The sequence below is a fragment of the Gekko japonicus genome, unplaced genomic scaffold (genome assembly GCF_001447785.1).
Source record: "Gekko japonicus isolate JY-2015 unplaced genomic scaffold, Gekko_japonicus_V1.1 scaffold892, whole genome shotgun sequence".
NCBI classification, from domain to species: domain Eukaryota; kingdom Metazoa; phylum Chordata; class Lepidosauria; order Squamata; family Gekkonidae; genus Gekko; species Gekko japonicus.
The window spans coordinates 87,209-104,432 of record NW_015174869.1 but is presented as its reverse complement, the minus strand read 5'-3'; the positions used below and the strand labels follow the sequence as shown (position 1 = coordinate 104,432).

At 47.9% G+C, this 17,224-nt stretch overlaps 1 protein-coding gene across 1 annotated transcript in view; it reads left to right on the top strand.

The window, feature by feature from the left end:
- Positions 1 to 4,720: 4,720 nt before the first annotated feature.
- WDR61 (WD repeat domain 61) overlaps positions 4,721 to 17,224 on the top strand; it is a 26,456-nt gene continuing 13,952 nt past the window's right edge. The window contains exons 1-5 of the mRNA XM_015424783.1: positions 4,721 to 4,782; positions 8,617 to 8,662; positions 12,650 to 12,677; positions 14,839 to 14,944; positions 16,933 to 17,105. Coding sequence (XP_015280269.1) covers positions 8,651 to 8,662; positions 12,650 to 12,677; positions 14,839 to 14,944; positions 16,933 to 17,105 — 319 coding nt within the window. The 5' untranslated portion in view covers positions 4,721 to 4,782; positions 8,617 to 8,650. The remainder of the gene's footprint in view (positions 4,783 to 8,616; positions 8,663 to 12,649; positions 12,678 to 14,838; positions 14,945 to 16,932; positions 17,106 to 17,224) is intronic.

Genomic DNA, 17,224 nt, shown 5'->3' with positions numbered 1-17,224 from the left:
ACCGATCCCCCCCCCCCCCAGCTGGAGTTGCCAGGCCTATGGCTTGTGATTTCATATTGTGTGTTTTAATTGTAGGTAAGGATCACCCGGCATTACCTGGAGGTTGGCAACCCTAGACTTACATGATTCCCAGCATGTATTTCAGGGAACTAATAAGCCAGCCTCTGAACCGAGGGCAACCTCCACCTTCAGAAGCACGAATCCTCTGGATCTCAGAGCCAGGAGGCAACCTCAGGGGAAGGCCTCTGCCCCTCTGCCCTGTTGTTGGCCCTCCAGAGGAACTGGTTGGCCCCTGTGTGAGACGGGATGCTGGACTAGATGGACCCCTGGTCTGATCCAGCAGGGCTCTTCTTGTGTTCTTATGGACTCTAGCATGCCAGGTTATGATGCAAGTATCTGTTGATGTGGGTATCTTGGCACGGAGTCCTTCAAGTGTTCTCTGAGGGAGACCAAGGTCTCCACACTGCAGTAGATTGGGAGAAGTTGCTAATGCCTGTGACCCCGTTTCTCCCTGGTTCTCAGAAAGGGTGCTGATGCATTGCAAAAAAAACAACAAAAAACAGGCAGGCAAAGTCTGGTGTGGTTTTTTTTATTTAAGACTGCCTGGGGAATTCTAAAAAGCTGAGAGACCTAAAACCGCCTGAACCTGCTTCTTGCATTAAAAGCTGAGAAGTAACCGGTGAACTTTAGGTACCCTCCTGTCCTCTTTAATGGAATTCATGTCGTTCTTTCCCGTGGACGAAATAACAAGGTTTTAAAGCCAGGGTTTGTTTGGGTTCATTCTGGTTTGGGTTTGTTGGCTTGCGTTATCCGTACTGTTTATTTCCAGCGCGACTGTGTATGTTGTATATCTTGCATTGGTTAAAATGGCCGCTGTGTATTTTTTTACTGGACAATGAGCCCCCACAACAAATTATGTGGTGGGCTACAAATATCTTTATGAATAAACAAAATTGGGAGGGGGGCAGTAAGAACATGAGAGGAGCCGTGCCGGATCAGACCAGATTCGTCCATCTAGACCAGCTTGTTTCCCAGTGTGAATACACATGAATCTTCCTTCTCCTGAATCAGACCCTTGGTCTACCAAGGTCAGTATTGTCTACTCAGACTGGCAGCCGCTCTCCAGGGTCTCAGGCGGAGGTCTTTCCCATCACCTCCTGCCTGGTCCTTTTTAACTGGAGATGCCGGGGATTGAAACTGGGTCCTTCTGCATGCCAAGCAGAGGCTCTTCCACTGAGCCACAGCCCCTCTTGACAGCTCTCCAGGGTCTCAGGCGGAGGTCTTTCCCATCCCCTCCTGCCTGGTCCTTTTAACTGGAGATGCTGGGGATTGAACCTGGGACCTTCCGCATGCCAAGCAGATGCTCCACCACTGAACCACGGCCCATCCTCACGAAGCTGCCATATACTGAATCAGCCCCTTGATCCATCAGGCTCAATATTATCTGCTCAGACTGGCCATGGCTCTCCAGGTTCTCAGGGTGTGGTCTTTCACATCGCCTCCTACCCGGTCCTTTTAACTGGAGATGCCGGGGATTGAAACTGGGTCCTTCTGCATGCCAAGCAGAGGCTCTTCCACTGAGCCACAGCCCCTCTTGACAGCTCTCCAGGGTCTCAGGCGGAGGTCTTTCCCATCCCCTCCTGCCTGGTCCTTTTAACTGGAGATGCTGGGGATTGAACCTGGGACCTTCCGCATGCCAAGCAGATGCTCCACCACTGAACCACGGCCCATCCTCACGAAGCTGCCATATACTGAATCAGCCCCTTGATCCATCAGGCTCAATATTATCTGCTCAGACTGGCCATGGCTCTCCAGGTTCTCAGGGTGTGGTCTTTCACATCGCCTCCTACCCGGTCCTTTTAACTGGAGATGCCGGGGATTGAACCTGAGGCAAAAAAGAAAGGCTGTGACAACGTTAGAAGTTTTGGTTGCATTCTGAAACGGATGTCTCTTTTGAAATATGCTACTATAGATGCAACGAACATGAAGTTGAGCAAACTTCAGAGGATGGCGGAAGACTGGAAGGCCTGGCGTGATCTGTTCCATGGGGTCGCGAAGAGTCGGACGCGACTGTGCGACTGAACAACAACAACAAACTATGAAAGTACTATGAAAGGGCTGCGGCAGCTCAGGTGGTTAAGACGCTGAACTGCAGACCGGTAGATTGGCAGTTCAGCAGTTCGAGGCCCGAGTGCCACATGACGGAGTGAGCTCCTGTCTCTGGTCCCAGCTCCTGCCAACCCAGCAGTTCGAAAGCAAGAAACTGCAAGTAGATAAATAGGTACCGCTTTGGTGGGAAGGTAACAGCATTCCGTGTGCCTCGGTGTCTAGTCGTGCCGACCACATGACCACGGAAACGTCTTCGGACAGCGCTGGCTCTTCGGCTTGGAAACAGAGATGACAACCGCATCGCTCGAGTTGGATTCGACTGGCTTTCGAGCAAGGGAAAGCTTTACCTTACTATGAAAATAGTTTGTTCTTGTTAACTATATGTCAGAATTTAAAAGAGCTTTCCCCCGGGAGGGGGGCGCTAGGGTTGTCCCCCCTGGTTTGGGACATTTCTGGATATTTGGAGGTGGAGTCTGGGGACAGTGGAGTTTGGACAGGGACGTCAGCTGGGTAGAATGCAACAGTCCACCTTCCAAAGCACTCATTTTCTCCAGGGGAACTGATCTCCGTAACCTGGAGACCGGTTGTAATTCCAGGAGATCTCCAGCTGCCGCCTGGAGACTGGCAACTTGTGTGTGTGTGTTGGAGAACCAGCAGCCTGCAGAGAGTCTAATTACTGTAAATATCGCTGAATGAGTAGTTTATCCCACTTGTGTGTAGCTGTGAAGCATTCTCTAGTGTTTGAGGTTTATTGCAGTTCAGCCTAGCTCTTCTTGTTTTCTCTCCCTGCTGTGTGTTGGATTTGTTAGTGCTCAAGTTCTGAACGACTCTCTGTTCTATTAACGGCCTGCGGTCAGTTGTCGTCTTTCTACAAAATCCTGTTGCAGTAGATTCTATGAAAGCAAACGCCAAAGGGTGGATTTAGGGTTGCCGATCCCCAGTTGGAGGCAGGGGATCCCCCGGTTTGGAGGGCCCCCCCCTGCTTCAGGGCTGTCAGAAAGTGGTAGTGGTGGGGGGGGAGAATGGCCACTGAGCTCTCCATTATACCCTATGGAGACCGGTCCCCATAGGGTATAATGGAGAATCAATCTGTGGGTATCTGGGCCTTTAGGGGGGCTGTTTTTTGAGGTAGAGGCACCAGATTTTCAGCATAGGTGGTGGTGCCTGTTTTGAAGATTGGACCAGGGAGTCTAATCCTGTGAGCCCTGAAAGAAGGTGCTGCCATCATCCATTATTGCCAACGGAGGGAAAGCATTTAAAAGGAATGCGGTCCCTTCAAATGTGACAGCCAGAACTCCCTTCGGCGTTCAATCGCCTAGTGACATCATAAAAGTGACGTCACATCCTTGCTTCTGGCTCCACCCCCAAAGTCTCCTGGCTCCACCCCCAAAGTCCCCAGATAGTGCCTGAATCAGATCTGGCAACCCTATGTGGATTGGATCATTTCCTCAACTCTGCCAACAGAGGTGGGGATCAGACAAGCACTTATTGGAGGCATCAGAAATCCCATGCAGTCCAATGGGATTTTACAGTTTAGACACACACAAACATCAATAATATTTGGGAGTAGATCCCATTGGATTCAAATGGCACCTGTTTGGAGTGGGAGGCCTGTTGGTTTGAATGTATTAGTGTGTGATTAGAGACGTCTTCGGACAGCGCTGGCTCTTCGGCTTGGAAACGGAGATGAGCACCGCCCCCTAGAGTCGGATTCCACTGGTTGTCGAGCAAGGGAGACCTTTAATTTAGAGTTCCGTTAGCCAGGAGGCATAGAGAAGCAGAGGATAAACACTTTTATTTGGACTAAGAGAAGAAAAGGGGCCATGGAATTAAATCCAGATTAAGTAATGGGGTGTGCGGAATGGGAGTGCAAGGAGTTTAGCTTGTATCAAGTAATCTGGAGGAAACAGGCCAAGGAAATCCGGATTAAGTGGAGTAAAGACGCGGCAGATAGAAAAATTTAATCCAGATGATCTCCTTCAATGCAGACCCACCTTGGGTCCCAGTTTTCTGGGGGAAAGACGGGTTCACAAATTTTCAATAAGGGAATTTTAAAAAATAAAGAAAAGGAATGTTGTAAAGAATTTGCAGATGGAGCATTTCAGCCCAGATGCAGTCATGTGGAATAGAACATGAGAAGGTATTTAGTCTGAATACAGACGCCTAGGGTATGGAATAATCGGAAAATAAAGACTATAATTTGCATTTAAATTATCTGGAGCAAAGAATCACATAGGCCAGAGGATTTAACGGGAGAAAAAGAGGATAAAGAATCGATCTGGATTCAACAACTGAAGCAGAGGGAGTGTAATCCGGATTAAATGATCCGGAAAGGGGGAAGGGACCACTCCTGAGATGATAAATGCATGTTATAAACAAAACGGACGAGGAGAGAAAGCCGTAAAATCCTTTTCTTTCTCCAAAATCGCTTCTTTTTCCCACGCGCCAATCCAAGCGCAGCGAGAACGAGCCAAGCAACAACTGCGCCTCCTCTCCCCGCCACCAGGTGGCAGCAAAGTGTCCCGGAGACTCCGTCGTCCAGCGGGACTCTGCGACTCGAGGGGCACTCTAGCCTGGTATCTCGGTGGTGGAGCGTTTCGTCATCAAAAGGCGCCGTCGCTTTTTTGAGTTCAGAAAGAAGAGCGTTGGCGGCAGCCTTGGGAGCGGGCGGTGGTGAGTTGGGCTCCTGGCCGGGAGAAGGACGAGGGGGTAGAAGGCGAAACGGCCGCCTGGGGAGGGTTCGGGCCTGGCTTGGCGTAGCAGGCCGCGTCTCCATAGCAACAGCAGGGCTTCCCTGTTTCCAGACGCTGTTTCTGTTGCCAGCTTCCAGGTGGGTCAAACAACAAATATATACCCTGCAAAACCTTTTCTTTTATATAAATAAGTTCTATATTTTCCATCTTATAAAGTGCATTGTGCATTATTCATAATATTCTAAAACAGGTATGTATGCATTACATGCAACATCAACAATAATAATCAGTTTGTGCAATCTAATAACATGACCACGGAAACGTCTTCGGACAGCGCTGGCTCTTCGGCTTGGAAACGGAGATGAGCACTGCAAGCCTAGCTTAAGGGAACCTTTACCTTTACCTTTTCACAATGTAATAACTACCAGTCAATTGATTGTGTAAGAAGAATGTAAATTGACTGGTAGCTATTAGGTTGTACAAACTGATTATTATTGTTGCTATTGCATGTAATGAATATATATATATGTACCTGTTTTAGAATATCATGAATAATACACAATGCACTTTATAAGATGGAACATATAGAACACTTTAACTTATAAAAAAGGTTTTTGCAGTGTATATATTTGTCGTTTGACGCTTCTAACACTGCAGCTCGAGTTTCCACGGCTTCCAGGTGGGACCTGGAGATCTCCCGGAATTCCTGCTCATTGCCCGGCGACAGAGATCAGTTCCTGTGGAGAAAATGGCTGCATTGGAGGGTGGACTCCCTATGGCATTATGCCCTACTGAGCCCCCTGCCCTCCCTAGGTTCAACCCCCAAACCTCCAGGAATTTCCAACCTGGAGCTGGCAACCTTACTATCTTCTCCTTCCTCCCTGGAGGGGCTGTTGTTATTGTTCTCATCATCATTATTAAATGATCGGTTTTTTAAATGCGGGTGGGTAAAGTTTAGCTAGCCGCCAGGGAGAGAGAGAGAAGATGGACCTGACAAAATGCTCTTTTCTGCACTGGTGTTTGAGGAGGGTGGTTGGAAGCAGTGTTCCCTCTAAGCTGTGTAGTCTTGTGAGCAAAAATTCTACTTTGTGAGCTACTGGCATTAAAGTTGTGAGTGAGGGATTTGGCTGGTGGATAAATTAGTTTGCTCTAGAGCCATCCTCCCTGATGTGTGAGCTGGAAGCTAAAAAACTGTGAGCTAGCTCACACTAACTCAGCTTAGAGGGAACAGTGGTTGGAAGTAGGGGTTGCCAACTCCGGCTTTGGAAATTTCTGGAGATTTGGGGGTTGTGCTTTGTGACATTTTGGAGTCTGAGACAGGGAGATACCTCAGTTGGGATGTGATGCCATAAGATCTGCTCTCCGGAGCTGCCATTTCCTCTGGGGGAACTGGTCTCTGTGGTCTGGAGCAATGTTCCACTAAGCTGTGGAGTCTTGTGAGCAAAAATTCTACTTTGTAAACTACTGGCATTAAACGTGTGAGCGAGCGATTCAGCTACTGCATAAATTAGTTTGCTCTGGAGCCGTCCCTCCCTGAGCAAAGACAAAAATCTGTGAGCTGGAGGCTAAAAAACTGTGAGCTAGCTCACACTCAGCTTAGAGGGAACGTTGGTCTGGAGACCAGCTGTAGTCCTGGGAGAACTTCCAGCCCCACCTGGTGGAGCTGGGAACCTTATTTATTTATTTATTTATTTATAGTCAAATTTATAGCAAACTTCAGAGGACAGCAGAAGACAGGAAGGCCTGGCGGGATCTGGTCCATGGGGTCGCGAAGAGTCGGACTTGACTGTGCGACTGAACAACAACAAGTCAAATTTATACCCCGCCCTCCCCGCAAAGCAGGCTCAGGGCGGCTTCCAACAGCAAGTACAACAATACAGAATGAAAGCATAAATAACACAAAATTAAAACACAACATTTAAATTAGTACATTACAAAATTACACAATACTGGCGGCAGTTAAGAATCAAACGAATGAAATGCTTTCAAATGAAAGTGCTTCGATGTTATTCCCCGTGAAGTGTTTAGATGTTATTCTACTCTAATCTCTTTCCTTTGCTCTTCCCACAACAGACACCTTGTGAGCAGTGCTCCCTCTAAGCCGTAGAGTCTTGTGAGCAAAAATTCTGCTTTGTGAGCTACTGGCATTAAAGTTGTGAGTCAGCGATTTCGCTGCTGAATCAATTAGTTTGCTCTGGAGCCCTCCTTCCTGAGCTGAGACAAAAATGTCTGAGCCGGAGGCTAAAAAACCGTGAGCTAGCTCACACTCACTCAGCTCAGAGGGAACACTGCTTGTGAGGTAGGTGGGGCTGAGAGAGCTCTGAGAGACCCGTGACTGATCCAAGGTCACCCTGCTGGCTGCATGTGACGGAGTGGGGAATCAAACCCAGTTCTCCAGGTTAGCGTCCGCTGCTCTTAATCACTACACCAAACAGTTACAACAGTGAAGGCGACAGTAATGGAAATAGTCAGGGCACTACTAATTAAACATGAAAGCCTGTGCCTTTATTTCTATTCGTAATGTTTGGCGATGTGGTGTGGTGGTTAGAGGGTCGAATTAGGATCGGGGAGACCCAGGAAGCTTGCTGGGTGTCCTTAGGCCAGTCACACGCTCTCAGCCTACCCCACAAAGTTGTTGTGTGGATAAAATGGAGAGAGAAACGACATAAGGCGCGTTGGGTCCCCATTTAGTTATTCGCTTCATTTATACCCCAGCATTCTCCCCAGCGGGGACTCAAAGCAACTTACGTTGTTTTCCTTGTCTCCATTTGGCAGTGACAACCCTGTCTTTTAAAAAGAAATCAGATCAAAGCCACCTGGGGCATGCAGAACCAGCTGTACACTTCTTTGAATCCTGGGTATTGTGTCATCCACTGAACTTTCACTCCATCAAAACCAAACAAAGCCCCCCCCACCCAACATTTCTGTTTCAACTGCTGATTCTCTGATAGTCAAGAAGAAGCTGGCTGTTATGGGATGGTGCTGGGGGAAAAAAATAAAACTCGTGGGCACTCCATGAAATTGCTGAGTGGTCAGGTTAGAATGGATAAGAGGAAGTACTTCTTCACCCAAAGAGTGGTTAACACTTGCAATTCAGTGCCACAGGAAGTGTGGCGGCTACAGGCATGGACGGCTTCAAAAGGGAATTAGATAAGCATATGGAGCAGAGGTCCATCAGTGGCTATTAGCCACAAGGTATAGATAGGGACTCTGGGGCAAGTGATGCTCTGTCTTCTTGGTGCTTGTGTGTGGGGGGTCAACAGTGGGAGGTCTTCTAATGTCCTGGCCCCACTGCTGGACCTCCTGATGGCACTGGTATTTCTGACCACTGTGATACAGAGTGTTGGACTGGATGGGCCTTTGGCCTGCTCCAACATTGGCATCTCTTATGTTCTTATGTTCATTAATTAAAGATCACATGCAAACTAAGAGATTTGGAGAAAGTCTTCAATGAGGGCTGTTGTCCTTCTGTCCCCTTTTCCTCCTAGGAGAGTCATTCTCTGCTAGCCTTACTAAGCTGCTACGGAATTACTACAGTAAATGATTCTGCAACATATCTTTATCGACTCTTCGTTATTTTTGTCACAGATGTTGTTGTTGGGTTGCCACTTCCTCCTGTTATCTCTCATTTTTGGCTTCCAGCTTTACAATGCTGTCTATTTTTTTCATTTTTTATTTAAATATGGAATGTGTTTTGCAAGGCTCCTTACGAGTCTGTCTTTTTGTATCTCAGCTGCAGACTGGGAGACTCAACCGAACCGGGACTGTTTCTAAGTCGTCTGGTTTCTAAACCAAACCTCTTTTTCCTCCTCAGAGCATTTCTGTACCGGTTTGGTCTCTATGAAGAAATGACGACACAGGTGAGCACTCCAGAGCCACGGCTTAGTTTCCCCAATTCATGTTTAGCACTTTGTTATAGGGATGCGTGCACATTTTCCCACCCCGCTTTCAGAACTTTTCTTAAAACTGGTTGCACGTGTTTGTTTTCATTTATTTCAGTAGAAAGCACAACTCTGTCTTTACCTGCCTCCCCTTTCCTGTCCAATTGGGATGAAATTATTTGTGTCCCTCAACCAAGGGATCTTGGGGGAGGGGTTGTGGCTCAGGGGTAGAGCCTCTGCTTGGCATGCAGAAGGTCCCAGGTTCAATCCCTGGCATCTCCAGTTAAAAAGGACCAGGCAGTAGGTGATGGGAAAGACCTCTGCCTGAGACCCTGGCTCAGGGGTAGAGCCTCTGCTTGGCATGCAGAAGGTCCCAGGTTCAATCCCTGGCATCTCCAGTTAAAAAGGACCAGGCAGGAGGTGATGGGAAAGACCTCTGCCTGAGACCCTGGCTCAGGGGTAGAGCCTTTGCTGGGCATGCAGAAGGTCCCAGGTTCAATCCCCGGCGTCTCCAGTTAAAAGGACCAGGCAGCAGGTGATGGGAAAGACCTGGACCTGAGACCCTGGCTCAGGGGTAGAGCCTTTCCTGGGCATGCAGAAGGTCCCAGGTTCAATCCCCACCATCTCCAGTTAAAAGGACCAGGCAGTAGGTGATGGGAAGGACCTCAACCCAAGACCCTGGAGAGCTGCTGCTAGTCTGAGTAGACAATACTGACCCTGATAGACCAAATGTCTGAGTCAGTACCAGGCAGCTTCATGTGTGTTCTGGTGTTCTCTACCAAAGTTCAAGCAGGTAGAAGAAGACCATTAAAGTTCTCAGGCAGTGAGCAAAGGCATGCCTTGGGCAATCTGAGGACGCTTTATCTCTGGGTGCAGATAATACATGCGAAAGAGGTTCTTATCTCTGAATCCTCGCGCTTGTGTCTAAAGGGGCAGGTACCAGAAATCTGCACCTGCTAGAGGCAGAGGTGGCTTTAGACATCTTCCAGTTTGGTGTCGTGGTTAAGTGCCGGTTTGGCGTAGTGGTTAAGTGCGCAGACTCTAATCTGGGAAGACCGGGTTTGATTCCCCACTCCTCCACATGCACCTGGCTGGATGACCTTGGGCAAGCCCTAGTTCTGATAAGAGCTGTCCTTGAAAAAGAGCAGTCTCAATCAGAGCTCTCTCAGCCCCGCCTGCCTCACAGGGTGTCTGTTGTGGGGAGGGGGAGGGAAAGGAGTTTGTCAGCCGCTCTGAGACACCTTTGGGTAGTGAAGGGCGGGGTATAAATCCAATCTCTTCTCTTCTGCTTCCAAAGCCCCAGTGACACTGTCTAACCATCTCATCCTTTGCCGTCCCCGTCTTCTTTGACCTTCAATCTTTCCAAGCATCAGGGTCTTCTCCAGTGAGTGCTCCCTTCTCATTTGGTGGCCAAAGTATTTGAGCTTCAGTTTCATTATCTGGCCTTCCAGGGAACAGTCAGGGTTGATTTCTTTGAGGATTGACTGATTTGTTCTTCTTGCAGTCCAAGGGACTCTCAAGAGTCTTCTCCAGCACCATAGTTCAAAAGAATCTATTCTTCGGCGCTCGGCCTTCCTTATAGTCCAACTCTCACAGCCATACATGACTACTGGGAATACCATTGCTTTGACCATGCGGACTTTTGTTGGCAGGGTGATGTCTCTACTTTTTATCATGCTGTTTAGGTTCGCCATCGCTTTCCTCCCAAGGAGCAGGCGTCTTTTAATTTCATGGCTGCAGTCACAGTCTGCGGTGATCTGGGATCCCAGGAACGTGAAGTCTGTCACTACTTCCACAGCTTCCCCTTCTATTTGCCAAGGAGTGATGGGGCCGGATGCCATGATCTTAGTTTTTTTGATGTTGAGCTTCAAGCCCACTTTTGCGCTCTCCTCTTTTACTCTGAGCAAGAGGCTCTTTAGATCCTCTTCACTTTCAGCCATTAGAGTGGTATCATCTGCATATCTGAGGTTGTTGATCTTTTCCCCAGCAATCTTAATTCCCGCTTGTGATTCATCCAGGCCAGCATTTCGCATGATGTACTCTGCATATATATTAAATAAGCAAGGCGACAATATACATCCTTGTCGTACTCCTTTTCCTATGCTGAACCAATCAGTTGTTCCATATCCGGTTCTAACTGTCGCTTCTTGACCCTTATACAGGTACTCCTTTTCCTATGCTGAACCAATCAGTTGTTCCATATCCGGTTCTAACTGTCGCTTCTTGACCCTTATACAGGTTTCTCAAGAGACATGTGAGGTGGTCTGGTACTCCCATCTCTTTAAGGACCTGCCATAGTTTGTTGTGATCCACACAGTCAAAAGCTTTAGCATAGTCAATGAAGCAGAAGTAGATATTTTTCTGGTACTCTCTTGCTTTCTCCATAATCCAGCGAATGTTGGCAATTTGATCTCTAGTTCCTCTACCTCTTCGAAACCCCGCTTGTACTTCTGGTAGTTCTCTATCCACGTACTGTTGAAGCCTAGCTTGTAGGATCTTGAGCATGACCTTGCTAGCGTGTGATATGAGTGCAATTGTGCGATAGTTTGAACATTTCTTGGCGTTGCCCTTCTTTGGGATTGGAATGTATACTGATCTTTTCCAATCCTGTGGCCACTGTTGCGTTACCTTTACCTATAATCAAACATAAATTTATTACACACATATAATACACACTCCCATCCAGAATATGAACAATATCCAAAGTTTGCGTCAGTATTAAGTGTCTCTAGGTCCACCTCGACCGAAGAAAACTTAAATAAGTGTCCTCATGCTGGGCCGTAAAAATAATGAATCTCAGCCCGGCATGAGGGCTCTTATTTAAGTTTTCTTCGGTCAAGGTGAACCTAGAGATACTTAATATTGATGCCAGCTTTGGATATTATTCATATTCAGGATGGGGTTTTGTATTATATGTGCTGCGGTGGCTCAGTGGTTAAGACGCTGAGCTGCAGACCGGAAGGTTGGTAGTTCAGCAGTTCGAGATCTGAGTGCCTTCTGACGGGGTGAGCTCCCGTCTCTGGCCCCAGCTCCCGCCAACCTAGCAGTTCGAAAGCAAGAAACTGCAAGTAGATAAATAGGTACCGCTTCGGTGGGAAGGTAACAGCGTTCCGTGCGCCTCGGCGTCTAGTCTTGCTGGCCACATGACCACGGAAACGTCTTCGGACAGCGCTGGCTCTTCAGCTTGGAAACGGAGATGAGCACCGCATCCCTAGAGTTGGATTTGACTGGCTTTTGAGTGAGGGAAACCTTTACCTAATAGATTTGTATGTAATTGGATTATAATAGACTCACAAATTGTTGTGTTTCATTTAACTTACAGTTTATTTTAAAGTTAATTATTTATGATATTTGCTTGTTCAGGGTTTTCACCACTCTCTCTTGTATCGATATCCGCCGCGATCCCAGTTGTTGTTTTGCTGGCAGCTGGTGGGGAGAGGGACCAAGTGGGCATTTGTCTTACTCCTCACTTGCCCCCCCACATCATTTCCCAAAACACAAGAACAACCCCCTCCTCCCCGTCTGCTGTGCTGCCTGGCTGTATGTCAGTGTGTGCAAGCAGAATGTGTGCAAGCAGAACGGAATGGCAAGCAGACCTGGATCCTCTGTGCTTCTGTAGAATTGAATGAAAGCCTTCCTTCTGACCTGGCAATGTCACTGGTTTAAATGATGCTACAGGAAAACAGAATTATCAGTGAAATTGTGTTTGGTCGGAAAATCTGTGTGTGACTCTGCTGATCGGTTAAGGTCTTTGTCAGTTATGTATGTTCTGGAAACTCCCCCCCCCCTTTTCTTGATCCAATTTTCTTGCCAGAATAGCGACCAAGTTTTTTCTGAATGTTACCCGCTGTTGTTAACATTTCAAATTCGGGTTAAGGAGTGGAGGATTTGCAGATCTTGTTTGATAACATAACATCTGAATACCCATCCCTTACTTTATAACAGTCCTTTTTCCTCCCTTTTCAGTACAGTATTCTGTTCAAGCAAGAACAAGGTGAGGAGGGCTTCCTGTTCTTATGGCTTCGCATCTCGTTGGAAATCTCTCTTTCCTCGCATCGTAGATGTGAAGAGTTGCCCTTGTGAAGCGGGCCCAGCTTGTTTGCCTGTGACATCCAAATTGGGAGGGAGGGGGGAACCTCTCTTTTTTAAAAAAGATCAAATGCTTTTAGGCTTCTTTTCTCCTGGAAAATTGGAGCTCAAAGCTGGGCGAGAATGTCTTAAACCAGGGGTTCCCAACCTTTGCGAACCTTGTGGGCACCTCTGGAATTCTGGCATGGCGTGAAGGGTGCAGCCACAAAATGGCTGCCGCAGGAGGCGGAGTGAGCCATAAAATGGCCGCAGTGTGGTGGCAGTGAAGATCCTTGTGGTGTGGTAGCAGCTGCCGCCAAAGTGACATTTTTTAAAATCTGCGCAACTAATAAAAATCTCCAGCGGGCCGTGAGAAGCCCTGCCGGGCCAAAGCCCCACCTGGCCCATTTTCTAAAAACACTTTTTGGGCACCACGTTAGGGAACCCCTGTCTTAAACACTCTCACACTCTCGTCCCAGAGATTTCCTGAAGCCCAGTGAGAAACGTGGTATGTCTGATTGGGAATTGGGCCGCAACGGTATTAGCAGGGGTCATTCCGTAGGAAAAGAGGTGCAGGAGCTCATTAGCATAACTCATTAGGATAACTTATTTGCATATGCCATACCCCCTGACATCGCCGGAAGTGTGTCAGAAGGCAACACCCACTGCAACTTACCTGGCTGCTTCTTGCTCCTCATGGCCCAGGGCTGCTGGGAGCAGGGGGCGGGGCTTGTTGCATGTGCCCGCCCCCCTGGGCTCTTTACTGACGGAGCTCCGCTCCTGTGTGCTCCTGCAGGAAATGACCCCTGGGAATTAGTATCATGTGGGCTAGGGTCGATGCTCGTATTGGCAAACACACCTCTGTTTCGCGACGTTTTTCTCCCCATCTGTGCCCCGTAGAGCCTTGCGCTCAATGGACCAGCACCTCCTGGTTGTCCCTGGCCCGAATGACGTCCGACTAACTTCAACTAGAGGCAGAACCTTCCCGGCCCCAGGCTGGCGGAACAAGCTACCAACTGAGATCAGGGCCCTGCGGGATCCACTGCGATTTCGCAGGGCTTGTAAGATGGAGCCGTCCCGCTGGGCTTTTGGTTGAGGGGGCGGGCGTCCAAATCCTTCCATCTCTCGGCCTCCCCTACCGGTAGCCAATGCTTCCTGTAAGCTGTGGAGTCTTGTGAGCGAAGATTCTACTTTGTGAGCGACTGGCATTGAAGTTGTGAGTGATCTGGCCGCGGCATAAATCAGTTTGCCCTGGAGCCCTCCTTCCCGAGCGAAGACAAAAAAAATGTGTGAGCCTGAGGCTAAAAAACGGTGAGCTGGCTCACACTCACTCGGCTGAGAGGGAGCACTGCCAGTAGCCCTGGCTTTGTGTCTAGTGGTCAGCATCGCCACACAACTCCGAAGTATATCGTAGCGTCACTACCAAGGCCATATCTTACGCTGGTGTCATTAACTTTAACAATTTTAATTCTGTAATCTCTGTGATGCCCGATTGTTTTATTGTCACCAGTGTTCCCTCTAAGCTGAGTTTAGTGTGAGCCAGCTCACCGTTTTTTAGCCTCCGGCTCACACATTTCTGTCTCCCCTCGGGACGGAGGGCTCCCCGGCAGACTACAATGGATGCAGCCGCCAAATGGCTGGCTCACAACTTTCATGCCGGTCGCTCACAAAGCAGGACTTCTGCTCACAGGACTCCACAGCTCAGAGGGAGCATGGCCGGTAACCCCGGCCTGAGCCCACTTGCGGGGAGGGCAGGATATAAATAGAATAAAATATATAAATGTTTCGTTTCTCTTCTTGGCGGGGCGGCCAGTACGGAGGCAGAACCTCGTAACACGGGTGCCCCTTGGGGTGAACCCCACCGTTGACCCAGAGACTTGGGAGAGTCCCCCGTGAGGGCGGTCAAGATGGCATCCAGGCTAATAGATGCGCCAAGGTCCGCTCCTTTTCCGAAAAAGCCCCCCCCCCATTTTAATTGTGTTTCTTATCTCTGTGTACAAGACAAGACAAAATTAGGGTAGTTAAATGCGTTCCGTTTTGGTCAGAGCCCCTCGTTCTTTCTTGCCAACGTTTGTGTCCTTTCCCAGCGCACGACGATGCCATCTGGTCAGTCACCTGGGGCAAAAACCGAAACGACGGTTCAGAGACGGTGATCTCCGGCTCCTTGGATGACCTGGTGAAAGTCTGGAAATGGTGAGTTCTGCGAATGTAAAGAGGTTGGTGGAAGCCCTTGGAAGGTGGGGATTTGCGCGCCCCTGTCTCTGCAGTCTTAAGGTAAGAATGGGAGCCAGTGTGGTGGAGTGGTTGAAGAGCGACGGACTCCGGTCTGGAGAACCGAGTTTGAGTCCGCACTCCTCCACATGAAGCCAGCTGGGTGACCTTGGGTCAGTTACAGCTCTTTTGGAGCTCTCTCAGCCCCAAAAATAATAAGTCTAGCTCGCCACCTAGTGGTACATAACGCAAAAAGAGCTAGAACTTCAGGATGCCAGGCAATTAAAAAAAAAAACAACCTATACTACTAGGCAGACTTCAGTACTACCTTATACAAAACTTAATTGTTACATGAATGAAATAAATCTGAAATAACAATGATTGCTAAAGGAATACGGGGAATCCACATTCTTTAGACGTTTTTCCAGTACTGGGTACTGCTTATTCAGGAAGCTTGACTCAACCATAGGATACTCATTTCACCTCTCAACACCCGCTAGATTATCAAAAATTAAATAGTCCCACAGACACACATACCACTCATTCACCCCACGTAGCTGGGAGGCCTTCCAATGAGAGGCACTTACTTTTTTAGCTACCAACAATAGCGTTGCAATTAAATTTTTTGGGCTGTCAGAATCTTAGAATCTCCTGTTTATACTACACACAAGGCCATACAATAATGATGATAATAATAATAATAATAATAATAAGATAAGCATTAAGACTGAGAGCCAGCAAAGCGTAACGGCTGGAATGTCGGACTAGGATCTGGGAGAACTGGGTTCGAATTCCCACTTCTTCCGTGGAAGCTCGCTGGGCGACCTTGGGCTGATCACGTGTCCTCGGCCTGACCCTACCTCGCAGGGCTGTTGTGTGGGGGAAATGGCGGGGGGGATGAAGGCGTAAGCCGCTTCGGGTTCCATTGGGGAGAAAAGGCAGGGTATATAAATGAAATAAATATAACCCAACCCTGGATCGCGTGCGCATGCCGGAAACTTTGACTGGTATGCGTATGTAACCCTGGATCGCGTGCGCATGCCGGAAACTTTGACTGGTATGTGTATGTAACAATCTCACCTTTAAAAAAATAAGTCTGAATTCCATGGGGGGGCACGAGGTTGTTTTTTTTTAATGTCATTAAACTTTATTGAAATAAATATAGATACAGAAAAAGTAAAAAAAACTCCTTCAAGTGAAGTACAAACAATACAGAAACAATTAACAACAGGAATCACCCTACAATGCGAACGATTAGATAAATGCTAAGGAACAACAGGTAACATTATAATAAAGAGCAATAAAAATCAATATATAGCATTTATGGCATCTAAAGTAGATTTAAACTCTTTACGAGATGCTAAGTATTCTAGAACTGGAAACCATAGCTTCACAAATTTTGAAGTGTAAGGTTCTGTTTCATTCTATAACAAGAGATCTGACAGTTTATCCATTATACAGTATTCCTGTATTTTTAAAAGCCAGCCAGAGATCATAGGTCGTTTGTCTGACCCTTTAAAAAAATAAGTCTGAAATCCATGGATTGGGGGGGGGGGGGAGATGATGAAATGAAAACCATAATCAATTGAGCACTAGGGAAGAACTGAACGCGAACGGTTTGATGATGGCTGTATCGTGACCGCAGACAACCCCCACTTACATCTTTGGTGTTGTGGTTAAGTGTGCGGATTCTAATCTGGGAGAACCGGGTTTGATTCCCCACTCTTCCACTTGCACCTGCTGGTGTGACCTTGGGTCAGTCACAAGCTCTGGCACAGCTGTCCTTGAAAAAGAGCAGTTTGTGTCAGAGTTCTCTCAGCCCCGCCTACCTCACAGGGTGTCTGTTGTGGGGGGAGGAAGGGAAAGGAGTTTGTAAGCCGCTCTGAGACTCCAAGTGAAGGGTGGGGTATAAATCCAATCTCCTCTTTTCTTCTTCTTTTTAATATGATTTCCTGTTACTTTTGCAAAAGGAACGATGAGAAACTGGACCTCAAGTGGACTTTGGAAGGCCATCAGCTGGGGGTGGTCTCGGTGGATATCAGCCACACCGGAACCATCGCGGCTTCCAGCTCTCTGGACGCCCACATCCGCATTTGGGACTTGGAAACGGGCAAGCAGATAAGGTCGATCGATGCCGGACCCGGTAAAGACCTTCATTTGGCAGTTTGAAATCTGTCTGTTTGGGGGCGGCAAGATTTAATCCACAAATTATTTCTTTTTTTTGGGGGGGGGGGGGCCGTGATGGGAAAAAAGCCCCGTTTT